The following is a 16,750-nucleotide window of genomic DNA, read 5'->3' as shown; positions in this document are numbered from 1 at the left end:
TATGGACACTTGTGATTTGCTTCCTCACTAGTCAAATTCATCCACCATTCTTGGTTTTTCTAGATAAAATAGAAAAGGTATGATCTTCCTACGTTTTAACAACCACCTACAAGGCTTGCTTGTAAAGTAATTGGATTCATGAACTTGAAAGAAGTCATCATCCTTTAAAATTATTTCAAACACTCTTGAAAGGCGCGTTCAAGAATCACATGCACAATGTGCTCAATAGAAAATGCAACAAGAACTCATTCAAAGAGGAACCACATCCTAGTCTACTTCTTTACGTTCTGAATGGCAAACATAGACGATGCACAACTTCACATGTACTAAAGGCTAACATTAAAGAACAAGATCACAATAAGCATTAAAAGGAAGGCTAGCATAAAAACATAAAAGTGTTTAACCTTCACAAGACCATATTAAGTGCATTAATGAAGATAAATTTTAAGCAAATGTCAATATATGTCTTTGCAAAATACGCGTTACCATGGACAATTGCAAAATGCTTCACTTGTAGCCATCTATTGTGTAAGACTTTACACATAATAGTAGGTGCATGAGACCCTTTTTAAGATATGTTGCACGACACCTATGTTAAGATATGTCAATGTTCGATAAGGACAATGTTGATCCCCATCTAACTCAACCATTTTAAATAATAACGGCTTCATCCATCTATGATGCTAAGCCAAAAAGTCCAACAAAAGTAAATTAAGGCATTATCAATTCAATAAATATGGCATAGACAAGCATAGATATCCCTATATTACAACTTTTTCACATAGATCGTAGAGCTCAACCTTCTTCACAAGCAAGGCTTTAGGGTTGACAACGCTATGCTTTGCCACTGTTGGTTAATAATAAGAAATCAACTACAATTGTATCTTACGAAAAACTCACAATTACTTCACATAAGAGGAAACTTGTAATGCCATTCCAACAAATACCTTGAGTGGGAGTGCATGGTTCTTCCCATAGAAGGATAGACCTTAGATCAAAAACCTCAAAAAAGAGGACTTCTTTATCATAAAGAGCACCGACAAACAAAAAAAGTTTCATTGCCTCAAAAATAAATTACAGTATTAAGTTAATATGCAACCATTAACTATGTTAGCAACAAAAGAAGGGATCCCTTGAAACTTGCATCCTCTCATTAGAAAGACGTCCATGTGCAATATTTATGTCCACTTGTATCCTCTTGATCAACTCATCTGGAAAATAGAAATAAAGTGAAACTCTCTCTCTCTCTCTCTCTCTCTCTCTCTCTTTTCATGGGATGTATGTCCACTTGTATCCTCTTGATCAACTCATCTAGAAAATAGAAATAAAGTGAAACTCTCTCTCTCTCTCTCTCTCTTTTAATGGGATGGGGAGGTGGCTTTAGATAGAATGCTTGCATAGCTTGATCTGTTTTCTAGCATTGGAAACACACGGACATGATGGTAAAGGATCCTCAAACCTTATGACTTAAGCAAAAATCTCAATCTCAGCTTAAAGAATTACGACAGACGAGGATTTGGAATGTCACTTTACACACAATTGGGAATGGACAATAAAGAGGTGGTTAACAAGCAAAATAAACCAAGAGGGATAAATGATGGTCATGGCACATGGAAAGGAGATGATCAACTAGTTGACAAAGATACTGACATAACAGCCCCTCACTTGTTTCAAAAAATTGAAGACGACCGTAAACGAAAATACCGTGACATAATAGGCATGACATTAAGTTACAAGATGCTAGGGATGCAATAGGCATGACATGAAGTTGCAAAGATGCTAGGGATGCTTAGAAACAAGTAACAACAAGATTGAAGGCAAACACATGACTAATTAGAAAACGAAAGATTTATAAAAGGAAAATAGCTGAATACTTTGCACAACCCAAAAGAAACCGAAGAAAGCAAAAGCCTCCAAAAGTGAAGCAAGTTGGGAAGTCGTGGTACAAGGCACAAGACAAAAGATAAAGTAACAACAATAGATAACCTTGAACATAAGCTGAGGAGATTAGTGATTGGGTTAAGACAGAAAAACCCTATGGCATGATTGACACGTGTGATCACGTTCGATGCGTACCGTTCCATATTAGCGTGGTACTAAATGAACTAAAAAATATTAGGCCTACGTCCAATGGTACGTTCAAAAAAAGAAGAGATTGTAGAGTTTTGGAGTAGGTACTTGTACAAGCTTTAAAACTTGTTACAAAGGTGCTTGATGGAGACAAAGAGGGAGAGAGATGGAGATGCTTGATGCAGCTTGAGCCTTGTCACTTGTTGGAGATGGAGAGGGGAGAGCCGAGAGGTAGATGCTTAGTGTGAGATCATAGTGCGCAGAGAGGGGATTTATATGGAACCTTGCCATTTGGGAGGCCCAAAATCAGTTTGGCAGAACCACCACCAATAACGAAACCAGCCATCCAAAACAAACGAAGGCCACACAAACCAAAAAAAAAGAAAGAAAAAAAGAACATAACGTACGGATCGTACGGTACGGTACGGGACGTTCTGTACGTCGAACGAGGGCAACCATGCCCTGTGGCCAGACAGGTTCCCATCGCGACTATTCTATGTCGGTCCATATTTTTATGCTTCACAAATTCCACGAAGGCCTTTGACACCATGACTCACACTCGCTCGGTCAGGAGACAACAATGTGCTCCAAATACTAGGAGAGACTATCTAGGTTGTAGTGGCACTCCATGAGAGAAGTTTACACTACTTCCAAGCAGCAAAAGGTGGATCTGCCATATGGCCACTCAGGACAGTACAACAGCAGCGGCGTGCATAGGAAATGTCAGCAGACTGCTGGGTGCAGTCAGATCTATGCAGGAAGTGCACAAGCCATCAGGCTCCTGCCACGTGGCTGTGCTGGAGCACAAAAATCTGCTGCAGGTCGGCTATATCAGACTGGGTTGGCCCAGTCTGTGGATCTGCTGGTTATTGCTTAGGGTCAGCCAGTTGTTCAGAGGGAAAACATCCCAATATAAAGAGCCCATTGAGGGCCTTTGCATAACTTTTCATGTACCTTAATAGTGTCTGTACACAGGAGCACAGGGATCAGGGTGCCTTGTGCCTCATACAGTGGCTGCATACAGGAGCAGCAAGGAGGTCAAGGAACAGTGCAATATCAGTACCTAATCATAGGATGGATTGCAGAGCAGCGAGGAGGTCTGACGAAGCGGTATCTGAGAAGCCCACTGAAGCTCCATAGGAGCACACAGGGTGACAGTTTATGGAGGCGCTAGAAGAAGGAACAAGACTGTTCTGAGGTGCAAGGGGTCCACATCTAGGCGTACCGTATCTGCTAGCCGGTGGCACACTGAGCACACCTTTTGTATAAGGTTTTGTCCATCGTGGAAGCAATACATGTTTACTGTTTCTACTCTACTATGCATGGTTCAGTATCTGTGTCTGCATCTATCTCTATCTGCATCTGTGTGCACAAAAAAAAGGAGAGAGATTTGAATCAAGCATTGTGTGTTTCCTGGGGTATGTTTCTGTACACAATTGTCCACTGTGGAGTGTTTGCTACAACAAGCAAGCTCTCCGTCCATGTTTTCTAACATGGTATCAGAGCTCTAAGGAAGAATCACAAGTGGGTGGAGCTTGGAGGTCTTCGAGGTGAGAACCTTGGGAAGAAGACCTCAGTTCAAGCCCATGAATCATCTCCTATGTCTGAATGATAGGTACCTTTGCCAGAAGGAAGGTGACCAAGAGTCAGATAGGTGTGCCCTAGTAAGGGATTGCTTGTTATTGTGTTGGTTTCATCTGCCTTGAGCTTATTTCAGGAACTTCAGCTGAAATGGCAGCACATACACTGCAGAAAGAAGGATGATCGTCAGCAGATCAAACCTTATGTTTTGTGGTCCAGTAGTCCATGGAGCCTTTGATATATCAACGGACTCAACTTAGTTGTAGAATCCTTTAAACTACTATATGCAAATTCAGCCATTGGAAGATACTCTTTCCAATCAGATTGCTTCCGTGAGAGATAAGCTTGCATCATACCCTCAAGGATATATTCGCATGCTCCATCTGTCTATTTGATTTTGGATGATCAATTGAACACATACTCAGCTTTGTGTCCGATTTCTTGAACACATTACACAGAAAATGACCTATAAATTTGGGATCACAATCGCTGACAATTTCAGCTAGCATACCATACACATTGAACAACTTTTCCACAAACAACTCTGCTAGTTGTGGAGCTGAAATTATAGTCTTCGTCGGAATGAACTTGACCATCTTGGACAGTCTGTTCAACACCCACTCAAATGGCATCATGCTTGTGGTTAGATCATGGCAATCCCACTATAACCATTGCAAATTCTTACATGGGCTTTCAATGGATACAACCACCACCCTGCCTTATCCCGAACATATCATTCGACATCATTCACATCTTTGACCAATAGGAATCCTACGTGACCAAAGCCAATGTTCATTGGATACTAGGATGTTCAGCACAAGGGGTGTTATGACACATATAATGGACTTTTTCATCATGTCTTAAACACTTGATACCCAGAATTTTCCCTTTAGGTGTAAGAGACCATTTGAATAGAGCACTAATCCCAAACTTCTTTTCCCCTTGAGTTCAAGCCATTTGATTCATTTGGATCATGAGATTGAAACTGCACGTGTTGTGTTTTTAGAGGATGAGTTTGGGCATGTTCTTGGATTCATCTAGATATATGTCCCAACCTGCCAAGTATGGCTAAAATATTGCCTAGCACCTACAGGTCTCTTTTAGAGAAAGTCTACATCTTAGGGAAACTCAAAAGTATTTAAGCATTAAATGCAACTCAAGGCATTTACCACCAAATTAGTGGCTCCCCTTCTATATAGTATTTCAAAGTCAAAGTCTTGCACCACATCAGACCATCTTGCTTTTGGACCATGCAACTCTGAAGCGTTAGAAAATTGCTTAAGTAATGTATTATCCATACATCAGAAAATTGGAGCCATAAAGATAATGTCTCCACTTCTTTAAAGCATGGAAAACAGCATAAAACTCTTTCTCACGCGTAGGATACTGTTCCACAGACTTACAAAAGTTTACATGGATCCAATATATAAAACATAGGTGTTGTCTCTTTGCTGTAAGGCCTTCTATAAAGGATATCTCATATCCATGAGCAACAATATCATCCAAATTTACAAATCATAAGACCCAATGGGTGCAGACAACTACCGGACTATCACGGTGGCATATTTGAAGGCCACTGTATATGAATCAGCACTAGAGATGCACTCAATGTATATTGCGGTGGGCCATTTGATAGCCAGCGTATATGAATCAGCAATAGATGCACATCAATGTATATGGATCAACGCTACAGATGCACATCAACGAGTATGCACAGTGAGCAGCCATGACAACATTAAGCCCAGCATTGAAGGTATGATCATACCACCCCCAATCGCATATTCAACCTACAGGCTTTTATCAAGGCCTCGACTGATGACCTTCAGACCTAGGTGTTAAGTATGTCATCACATAGGCAATCCTGGCTTTATGTGCGATGGTCACAAGCAACATAGATATGTCCAAGGAGGTTATTAATACTAAAAGGGTGAAGCAAGGGCGCCCACTGTCTACCACCCTCTTTAAATTCTACTTTGATCAATTAGCATCTTCTGTGGATGCAATAGGCGAGGAGGAATCATCACCTACACACTCTCATCCCACCTTGCTATATGCAAATGATGCATTGCCGATCTCAAACACATCAAAGGGGCTACATACATCTATATATATAGACCTTTGTAAGACTAGAATCTATGCAATCAGACAAATTCAGATTTTTGTTGTTCTAAAGTCCAAAATTCTACAATGAAAATAAAAGAGAAAAGGAAAGAGAGATAAAATGAGCTAACAAATTTTTTTTTGAAGAACGAAAGGTAGACATACATAGCAAGCAAAGCAATGCTTATGTTGTCATCAGCACCCAAGCATAAGAAGCTATACCGGGTTTCTAAAGACCCGCGGAGCCTCTTGGACAAACCGAGTGCTTACTAAAATACGCCAATTAAACCAAAGGAATACATAACAAGACATAAAGAAAAAAAGAAGAAGGTGACTAATAAAAAACAAAATCAAGGAACTAAAGAGCCCCCCCCGCCCCCTTTCCCCCCCTTAAAAAAGGAAATAAAATCTAGGAAGCTACTTGAAAGAGGTTTTGGAATATCGCAACAAGGTACTAGGTCTAGCACACAAGTGACACGACCCTGCACGATCAGACCCTATCACTGACCTAGAATCTCATCCTCGATACAACCAGAATCATAGTGCAGGTGCCTCGATCCTCCCAACCACCCACGAGCACGTGGGCTACAGCTCGACTCATCCATAGGCCCGTATCTAACCCAGGCGTCCCATACCACCTGAGCCCGTCCAGAGGACCTTCAATACACCACCTATGATCCGCCATGTAGATGGCCAGAGTCCCGGCCTGGGTCCAAGCCCTATCCATCAGTTGAGGAGCGCTCAACCGCTCTACACAATAGCACTGGCCCTCCCTTTATATAGAAGGACACCCGCTATAGATAGCACAATGCTATGAATATCTCTCTCCATATAAAGCGAGTACTATATATGAATCAATCTCTATATATAGCAATCTCAGCTAAAAATAGCCATCCAGCCCTATGCTATCCCATAACCCACGTTCACCTGCTTTCCAACCCTAGGTACACCATGCACATGACATACTCCCCTTCCTCTAAGAACTCAATCCTGAGTTCACCAGAAAGCCCAAAAACTCTCTGTGAAGATGAGTCAATGCCAATGACTATACTCTGACTATCAGTTTGAGTGTGCTATACTTTCCATGGTATTCCAATCAAAGAGAATCTAAGGCCAAAGCCACAAGCTTTGATAACCAACCCAAGGAAAGTAAATCTCTCAATCTAAACAAGGTTACGGATCATCGAGTATCCTCCTCGAGAAATCAAGTAACACTTGAATCCACAGAGTTAATTCCATTGACATATCCGTACACAAGCATTGTAAAATCTGTACCTGAAGGTAAATGATTCTATCAACCTTATCTATTGAGTATCCTTGAACTCAAAATCTTAGGTTGAGATCGGGGAATCATTGTTCGAACAACCCCATCAATTGAACCCCTCGAGGCCAATTTTTGGGTTGCAATTTCTATCAACCCTAATTCTTGAATTACTTAGTATTCAGAAAATCCCTCAACGGAATACCTTTGTAATTCAAATTCTTGGGTTGAAATACATGACAGACTTTCCATCGCAGAACAATTAGGTATCCGTTCATAACTCATGATGGAAGAATCTTCATGGAAGTATCAATTGGTAAAATCCTGACAAAAAATATGGTCCCCTTGATCTATCCTCGAAATGCCCCTACATGAGGATAATCAATAAAAATTCAGTTGGCTATATCCAGTCAATGGTACTGTTCTAGACATGTATATAGTCAACCATCATAGGAATAACATCCTATGTGAAAGACTACGGAAACGATCCATTCCGAAATCTCTTAAAATAAGGTCCACTATCGAATATCCTGTATAAACTTGTGCACAATAAACCGCTCCGATCACAGGATCAGCTAGTTCTTAGGATCTCTTATCTAGGAACATCAAGTTCCAAACAAGGCACTGACATACCATCATCAAAAGATATGTGATAACCCTCCCTTAGATTGAGTCTAGACTATGGAGCTCCAGGGTTGAACCCAAAAAATACATGGCTTCTCTCAGGGTAAAGAATCTTAGTCAGCCCTCGTTAAATAGGTTGCCCCCAGTTCAATTCAGCCTACTTGTACTTCACCCTAGAGGTCCTTGGGTATTATTTCACGCTAGATTACACCACCACATCAGAGAATCTTAAATGTAACATACCTTAGTGTCCCATACCACCAAAGTATACTACAAATAAAAAACTCGGTGGACAATATGAGTGAATCAGGGTAGCCAATCCCTTAGACCATCCCACATTGAGTCAGGGTGGCGAATCCGTTCTCAATCCTTTTCTTAATGTGATTATATCACCCCCTTGTGTTACAATACCCCAACCAATAGGTCAAAGAAGAAAACCAGTAGGTAGCATCCCTAACAACTCTTGAATCCTGACTATCCATGACCTCGGACTTAAAGAGTGGGAATCAAAATGACCCCTCGCCTTTGGACATGATTCAAAGAAGGTATACAACAAGACGAATCCTGGTCTAATCAATAAGAACCTTCATATGTCCAAACGGTAACTCGAAGAAACGCCATAACTCACAATCACATCGAGATCAAAACTTCAAATAGAAACCAAACAGGAATCTACGCACCAAGATTCGAGAAAGGGAAATCCAATTGTCTTAGTTAAGTCCAGTTTAAGATGTAACAAAGTCTCAGGCATCCTCAATGTATCATATACCTTCAAGATATATGGAACAAAAGTACACGTTATATAATTTGAAAAAACCAATCAAATATAAATGCCACTTAGTTACAAATCAAAACCAAATTAACCAAACCTGGTCAATTTAATAACAAGACAGTTTATAATTCATACAAAATTGGGGAGCTTCTTGAACCAAACGTGGTTCAAAAGATCCAGCCAAGCCAAAAAAATAATTGGGTGTCGGTCAAAACTGAGGATGTCAACCTCTTCATCGCGTCTCAATAGCACAGAAGCGGTATAAAGACTCTAAAACAAGCTGTCTACATTTAGAACAGCATGAGCCTTCTTCAATATATTTCTGGTACTGAGGGGTTTTATAGTAATGAAGAGCTGCCCATAGTTCATCCATCAAGGAATCCATCTCTCGTAGCAAGTCAGGAGGTCTACAAGGAATAACCTCCGATGTAGCCTCGTCCTCCATCTCAATAAAACAGTAATCCAACGTAGGTGTCTCATTACTTTGATGTCCTTCCATGGCTGGAAAATATCTCGCACGGGAGAGGGACTAGAAGAAAAACAGATGCGTCCAACACGTGCTCTTCACACTAGCAAAAGAGAATCTCGTGCCGCGTGGAATCAAGGAAGAAGGCGGGTAGAGGACAGCAAGAAAGATGGTGGAATCTGATAGGCTGATCTCAGACAGAAAGAGGGTGGAAATTTCGCCTTCATGCGCTGAAGGGCTGAAGTGAGAGAGAGAGAGAGAGGAATCCCGGGTATATAAATAGCTAGGAAGGGCCATCAAAAGCTAGGCGAATTTAGGGTGGGTGCTTGATTTAGAGCAAGTGCTTTCCTTGCTAGAGAAAACCAGAAAAGCAACCTGCTTTTTTTACCCAAAAACAGTCTCGCTTTTAATAGATCTGGTCCCGCTTTTCTCCAGCCAGCCAAAAATAGCCAAAACGCGCTAAAATCAGGCCATACGCTCCTTCCCAAAGCCAAGCGCCTGCCCCCAATCATATCGCCCCTACGCCCTCTCTTTCCTCCTACTTCTCAACTGCAGCAAATCTAGGTCTCTAGGGTAGGAATCTCATCCTTGAGAACCTAGAGCAAATTCATTCCCTAACCAGCCCACTCTCATGCGTCCCCACACAGCCAATCACATCAACAACCCAAGCGTGGGAAGTTATAGGTCAGAAACAATCCATCCTCATATCTCTTGCTGAAAGCATCAAGTCTTCTCATCGCCTACCCTTCTCAGGGAATCACGATTTCCAAACACGTAGCAACCGAGAGAGAGCACACAACCTATGGACTTCTATTTCTTCCACAACTCTCCCAATCATGTGTTGGGGTAAAGGCTCTATGGCCACCCAAGTACAGTTAAGTACACTTAGTACTTTATTTGTTAAGTACACTAAGTACACCGTACTTAGTGTTGTAACCTTATCCTTTCATATAAAAAGCTTTACTGTGTACTAGGGGAGGTACACACATACCTTTTATCCCCACACTTCTTGTTGCTTATCCTGTGTGTGTGTGTGTGCTCTCACACTCTCCCTTCCACAACTGGTATCAGAGCCCAAACGTGGGTGTGCCCAAACGTGGGTCTTACCTGCAGCCAAGGAGCACCGCCAGCCATCGCTAGACAGCATCGACAGCCTGCAAGAAATTCGCCCGAATCAGCTTCGTCGATAGCTGCTTCTGCTTTTAGCGCCTAGCAGCCTGCTCTCCTATCATGATATCAGACGGCGCCATCGACGTCTTCTGCTGCTAGCGCTACGCTAGCAGCTCCTTGAGGCCTTGCGCTAGCCAGGGCCAAGGGCCACTGGCCACGCGGTGCCAACCAAGGCCAACGGGCCACCAGCAGACACCGGCGCCAGCGACCAACGGGCCACCAGCCAACGGCGCCAGCTAGTGAAGCGGCGCCAGCCAGCGACCCCAAGGGCCACCAGCAGCCACCGGCGCCAGCGACCAACGGGCCACCATCCAGCGGCGCCAGCTAGTGAAGCGGCGCCAACCAGCGACCCCATCGGGCCACCAGCAACCACCGACGGCCAGCGGCTAACAATCAGCCAGCGACGCCATCGGCGTCAGCCCGGGTCAAAGGCTACCATCAAACTCGCCGTTAGAGCCATACGTGGCCACAGGTTCAGGTCATCACCATATCCAATGTGAGAGAAATTCTCATTTCTGAACTGTGGAATCAAAGGGCTTTTGCAGCCACAGCCAAGCATTGGCTTCTACACGCACTTATTTGCATATATCCTCCTCATTGGAGTTGATTTGTGCAAGGATTTGATGCATTTTATGACTTATGGGACAGTGGCAGATGCATATGAATTGGGGCTTTTGATATTGTTATGCATATCAGTGTTGGGGGAAACACCTGGATGCTTTATGTGATCAGTGGAGCTTTGGGAAAGCTGTGTATGCACTAAAATCTTCAAAATTGGCTTCTAGTCAAGGGGCTTTTGCCCAATTTCTGTTCTAAACTGTGTATACAGTTTTTAGAAGTGTCTGGAAGCTTGAAATTGACTTTTTGAACAGTCAAACAGTCAAATACTGATTCTGTACTTTCTGGTACAATCGGGGACTATCCTGTGTCAACAGCTTTGACTGAATTCAGTCACGGTACAGAGGTACAGAGTGCAAAGTACACTGCTGTCTTTTTCACTGTGTATGCAGGGCAGATGCTTCTGTAAATTCAGAATCTTGCTGGTTGTACAACGGTTCATTAAATGATGCAAACAGAGTTGCTGTTCTGAAACTGCAGCAAGCAGTAAACAGTGATAAATCTCTGCTTAAGTGGAAGATACAGTACAAGTGCAGTTCCTGTTTGTTCCGCTGCAGGAATTGGATCTTTGAGCACAGTTCAAGTGCAAGTGAGCACTTGGTTTGTAGGGAGTCAGGCACCTAAGTGTGGGTTATATTTCTTGCTGATTATAATGGCTTCATCCTCGGAATCTTCTCTTCTCAATATTAAAAAGTTACAGGGTGCTGCTAACTATCCAATGTGGAAAAAGATGGTCCTGAATGTGCTAATTCTCAGGCAGTTTCATGCTCCTATTATACACAAAGGTGTGAAGCCCACTGGCACATCTGATGATGCTTGGGCACTAGCTGATCTGTCAGCAAAGTCCATAATTGAATTGTCACTCCATGAGAGTGTTGTTTGGAATGTTGATGGTGAGAAAACAGCCTGGGGTGTGTGGAAAAAGCTACAGGACACATATGAGCAGCAGAGTGTAGCCACAAAGATATATTGGCTGCGCAAGTTCTTCAATCTGAAGATGAAGGAAGGGACCTCCATGGATGCACATCTCAATGAGTTTAATTCAATTGTCACTCAACTTGCAAATCAAAAATATGTGGTGGATGAGGAAACCAAAGGTATGGCACTCTTGATTTCTCTTCCTGAAAGTTGGGATACATTCACCACAGCTGTAACAAATGCAAACACTTTCATAAGTTTTTCAGATATCACAGGGCTGATTTTGCAAGAAGAGCAGAAGTTGAAAGCTCAAGATGCAGTAAAGCCTAACAATGCCTTAAATGCAAGGGGGAGAAGTCAGCAAAGAGGCAAATCTCAGGAAAGGGGAAAAGGTAGGAGCAAATCCCGCTCCAACAAAGATGTTGAGTGCTACTACTGTGGCAAAAAGGGACATACTAAAAAGCAGTGTTTTAAACTGAAAAATGATAAGAGAGACAAAGCCAAAAACACTGATGCGTCAGATGCAAAAGCAATTGTACCAGTAAGCAATGGCAAGAGCAGTGTGAAGATTGAAGAGCTTCATTCTACACACGGTTATGACAGTGAGGGAGAGGTGCTATTTCTCTCTACCTTGGATGCTCATTCTCTCCATGCAGGAGATCTTGCAGACATGCACTCTTGGATCATTGACTCAGGTGCCTCATTCCATGTTACACCTTACAAAGAATTGTTTGTAAGATATGCAGCAGGCAGTAATGGAGTCGTTTTTCTAGGGGATAATCATGCATGCAGTATTGTTGCTATTGGAGATGTCAGGCTTGTATTTGCTGATGGTACTCAGCTTATGCTTCACAATGTTAGGCATGTACCCGAAGTCAAGAAAAATCTGATTTCTACTGGCATGTTGGATGATGAAGGCTTTGTGACCAGCTTTGGTCATGGTTTCTGGAAGGTCACCAAAGGTGCCCTGGTTGTTGCCAGAGGCTCTAAGGTAGACACAATGTATACTCTTCATGCTAAAGTATGTAATCATGCTGATATTCATGCCACCGAGCTGCCGAATATTTCTATGTGGCATAGCCGGATGGGACATATGAGCATAAGTGGAATGGAGCAACTGGCTCGCCTTGGCTACTTACCGTCTCTTAAATTTTCTGATTTAAAGTTTTGTGAGCACTGCATATATGGTAGACAGTTACAGTGTCCTCATAAAAGGAGATTAGGACATAAAGATGCTCAACTTGAGCTTGTACATACAGATGTGTGTGAGATGCCTAGTCCTTCACTTGGAGGTGCACGGTACTTTGTCACATTTATAGATGATTCCACAAGGAAGGTGTGGTTGTATCCTCTTCGATTGAAGAGTGATGTCTTTCCAATGTTTCAGAAATGGCTTGCTATGGTTGAGAACCAAACAGGCAGAACACTGAAGGCTTTGCGATCAGATAACGGTGGGGAGTATATGTCTAATGCATTCAATGCATTTTGTGATGCTAGAGGTATTAAAAGAGAACTCACTGCTCCCTACAGTCCAGCGCAAAATGGCACTGCAGAGCGTATGAATAGAACCATACAGGAAAAGTCTCGCTCTATGATGTCACATGCTGCTTTACCTCATGGATTTTGGGCTGAAGCTGTAAAAACAGCAGTACACCTCATCAATAGGTCACCAAATAAAAGACTAGATGGCAGAGTGCCAGAGGAGCTTTGGACAGGAAAACCTCCTTCCTATAAGCACTTGAGGGTCTTTGGCTGCACTGCGTACGTGCATATACGCAGAGAAAATCGCAGCAAGCTTGATCCTAAGTCTCTTAAATGCATTTTTCTTGGATATGGTGACAGTGGTGAGATGGGTTACCGCCTATGGGATTCTGTGAATAAGAAGCTAATACGCAGTAATGATGTCTTATTTGATGAGTCATGTATGTTTAAGGCAGCAGATAAGCCTTCTGATGCTTCAGAGGTTGACATTGATGACTCGGGACATCCTGTACAGTTCAGGCAGGCTGCAAATCAGCCACAACAGCAGCGTAATCAGCCAATGCATGATGCTGCAGCAGGTCCAAATGGACAGCCCGCAGTGGCGGAAGATGTACTACGGGACATGCCACCTTTGGAAGACCTCCCAGGCATAATTCTGCAGCCTGATCTACTAGAACAGCAACCTGTTTTAGGTGAGCAGCAAGTTGGACAGCAAGACCAATGGGTCCGAAGGTCCACTAGACAAATAAAACTGCCAGACAGATTTGTTCCAGGAGCAGATTTTATTATGCTTACAGATTGTGGAGAACCTTCCTGTTACAAGGAAGCCGTGCAAATGCATGACAAAAGGCTATGGGAACTAGCCATGAAGTCTGAAATGGACAGTCTCCATAAAAATGGTACTTGGGAATTGGTGCAGTTGCCTAAGGGCATGAAAGTACTGCCATGCAAGTGGGTGTATAGATTGAAAGTTACACCTGGAGCTAAGCCAAGGTATAAAGCCAGGTTGGTTGCCAAGGGCTTTAAGCAGGAGTATGGTGTTGATTTTGATGAGATCTTTTCTCCAGTAGTTAAGATGACCACACTCAGGATTGTACTTGCTTTGGTTGCATGTGAGAATTTGGAATTATGCCAAATGGATGTGAAGACAGCCTTTCTTCACGGTGATCTTCATGAGGAGATCTACATGCAGCAGCCAGAAGGATTTGCAGTCAAGGGCAAGGAGTCACTTGTATGCAAGCTTAAAAAGAGCCTTTACGGGCTGAAACAGGCACCAAGGGAATGGTATAAGAAATTTGATACCTTCATGAAGTCCCAAGGTTTCAGGAGAAGTGATGACGATCACTGCTTATATACCAAAAGGGTTGCCAATGGCAGCTTAATCATTCTCATTTTATATGTGGATGACATGCTTATTGCTGGTACAGCTCGTAAGGAGCTTGATAACCTTAAGAAAAGACTGCATGAGGCCTTTGATATGAAGGACCTTGGTGATGCAAATCACATACTGGGAATGCGGATACGGAGAGACAGGGGACAGCGTTTGTTGTATTTGTCTCAAACCGAATATATTGGCAAAGTATTACACAGGTTTCATATGGAGGGTGGGAAAACCCTTAGTTCTCCATTGCCTCCGTATGTGAAACTCAGTGCAATGGACAGCCCACACTCAGATGCTGATAGGGCTGAAATGGCCAAGATTCCGTATGCTTCAGCTTGTGGCAGTCTCATGTATGCCATGGTTGCTACCAAACCTGATATTGCTTTTGCAGTGGGAGTGGTTAGCAGGTATATGGCAAATCCAGGCAAGAAGCATTGGAATGCAGTGAAAGGTATCATGAGATACCTGAAGGGCACACAGAAGTTGTGCATATGCTTTGGCAAGCGAGATGCAAAGGTGCATGGTTATGTGGATTCAGATTTTGCTGGTCATCCCGATAACCGGAAGTCTACTACCGGTTATGTTTATACATTTACTGGAGGTGCAGTGTCATGGATGTCAAGGATGCAGCAATGCATAGCCTTGTCTACTACGGAAGCTGAATATATTGCAGCCACAGAGGCATGCAAAGAGGCCTAATGGTTATCTCGGCTAGTGGGAGATTTGGGCATTACAGGTGATATTCCATTGTTGCATTGTGACAGTCAGAGTGCTATTCAGTTGGCACACAATCCTGTCTTTCATGCAAAGACAAAGCACATTGATGTAAAGTATCACTTCATCAGGGAGGTGATAGATGATAAGCTGATCCAGCTTGTCAAGATTCACACAGATGATAATCCAGCAGATCTGTTGACAAAAGGCTTGCCTGCAGAGCGGTTTGCACATTGCAGACAGTTGATGGGTATAGGTTGAGCCTCATTTATTTTTACTTGAGGGCATATTGCCTTTAAGTGGGAGGTTGTTGGGGTAAAGGCTCTATGGCCACCCAAGTACAGTTAAGTACACTTTATTTGTTAAGTACACTAAGTACACCGTACTTAGTGTTGTGACCTTATCCTTTCATATAAAAAGCTTTACTGTGTACTAGGGGAGGTACACACATACCTTTTATCCCCACACTTCTTGTTGCTTATCCTGTGTGTGTGTGTGTGCTCTCACACTCTCCCTTCCACATCATGAGCGCACATCATCAGCCAACAATTCAGCCCATACATGAGCGGAAATTCAGATTTGCAAGAGCAATCTCAAAAAGCGTACCTGGAAGACATCTTTTCTGCATACCTCGCGTTGAATTCAATCATGATAGGACGGCTCTGATACCAAATGACACGACCCCGTAGGATCAGACCCTATCACTGACCTAGAATCTCGTTCCTCGATACAACCAGAATCATAGCGCAAGTGCCTCGATCCTCCCGACCACCCACGAGCACGTGGGCTATAGCTCGACTCATCCATAGGCCCGTATCTAACCCAGGCGTCCCATACCACCTGAGCCCGTCCAGAGGACTTTCGATACACCACCTATGATCCGCCATGTAGATGGCCAGAGTCTCGGCCTGGGTCCAAGCCCCATCCATCAGTTGAGGAGCGCTCCACCGATCTACACAATAGCACTGACCCTCCCTCAGGAAACCCACTATAGATAGCACAATGCTATGAATAGCTCCCTCCATAGAAAGCGAGCACTATATATGAATCAATCTCTATATATAGCAATCTCAGCTAAAAATAGCCATCCAGCCCTATGCTATCCCGTAACCCACGTTCACTTGCTTTGCAACCCTAGGTACACCATGCACATGACAACAAGGTAGCCCAACAAGTACTCAATACATGACAAGTTTGTAATTTTTCTCACTGGATGTAAGGGAACACTATTAATTGATAGTGATCGCCAGTCCCATAGATCATGAAGGGTCTCCCAAGGACTTTAATACAATCATATCATATCATATTCTCTCTCTCTCTCTCTCTCTCTCTCTCTCTCTCTCTCTCTCTCTCTCTCTGTCTCTGCACCTTTCTGCCGGGCGAGGGACGCATAGTCCACACACAACACAGAGAGTGACCAAGGCACGCACGATGGAGGTCTGACCTATTTCCGTCCTCCTCAGAGGAGATTGTCTGAGACGATGAGTCACTCTTGACATAGCCTATCTGACACAAAGGTCGAGGAGATCACGCCATCCGCTGCCGCTCGCGAGACAGCTCGATAGATGCAGATCCCAGAGATCTTCACAGCCC

General features: G+C 43.2%; 1 protein-coding gene across 3 annotated transcripts in view; it reads right to left on the bottom strand.

Annotated features, from left to right (window-relative positions):
• Positions 1 to 766: 766 nt before the first annotated feature.
• The window catches only part of LOC147894308 (uncharacterized), a 59,638-nt gene continuing 43,654 nt past the window's right edge, over positions 767 to 16,750 (bottom strand). Inside the window, exon 7 of one of the 3 annotated variants that reach the window (XM_087385063.1) lies at positions 767 to 1,211. Coding sequence is in view for 1 of the 3 variants with exons in the window: in XM_087385062.1 (XP_087241188.1) it covers positions 1,111 to 1,211 (101 nt within the window). In the remaining 2 variants the exon portion in view is untranslated. Of the gene's footprint in view, positions 1,212 to 1,280; positions 1,312 to 16,750 lie in introns of those variants that run through there. The other 2 variants (XM_087385062.1, XM_087385064.1) reach the window with 2 other exon arrangements.

This window comes from Dipteris shenzhenensis, chromosome 14 (genome assembly GCF_047967505.1).
Source record: "Dipteris shenzhenensis isolate YYH24624 ecotype China chromosome 14, Dip_SZ_1.0, whole genome shotgun sequence".
In the NCBI taxonomy this organism is placed as follows: Eukaryota; Viridiplantae; Streptophyta; class Polypodiopsida; order Gleicheniales; family Dipteridaceae; genus Dipteris; species Dipteris shenzhenensis.
This window is presented reverse-complemented; position numbering and strand designations above follow the sequence as displayed.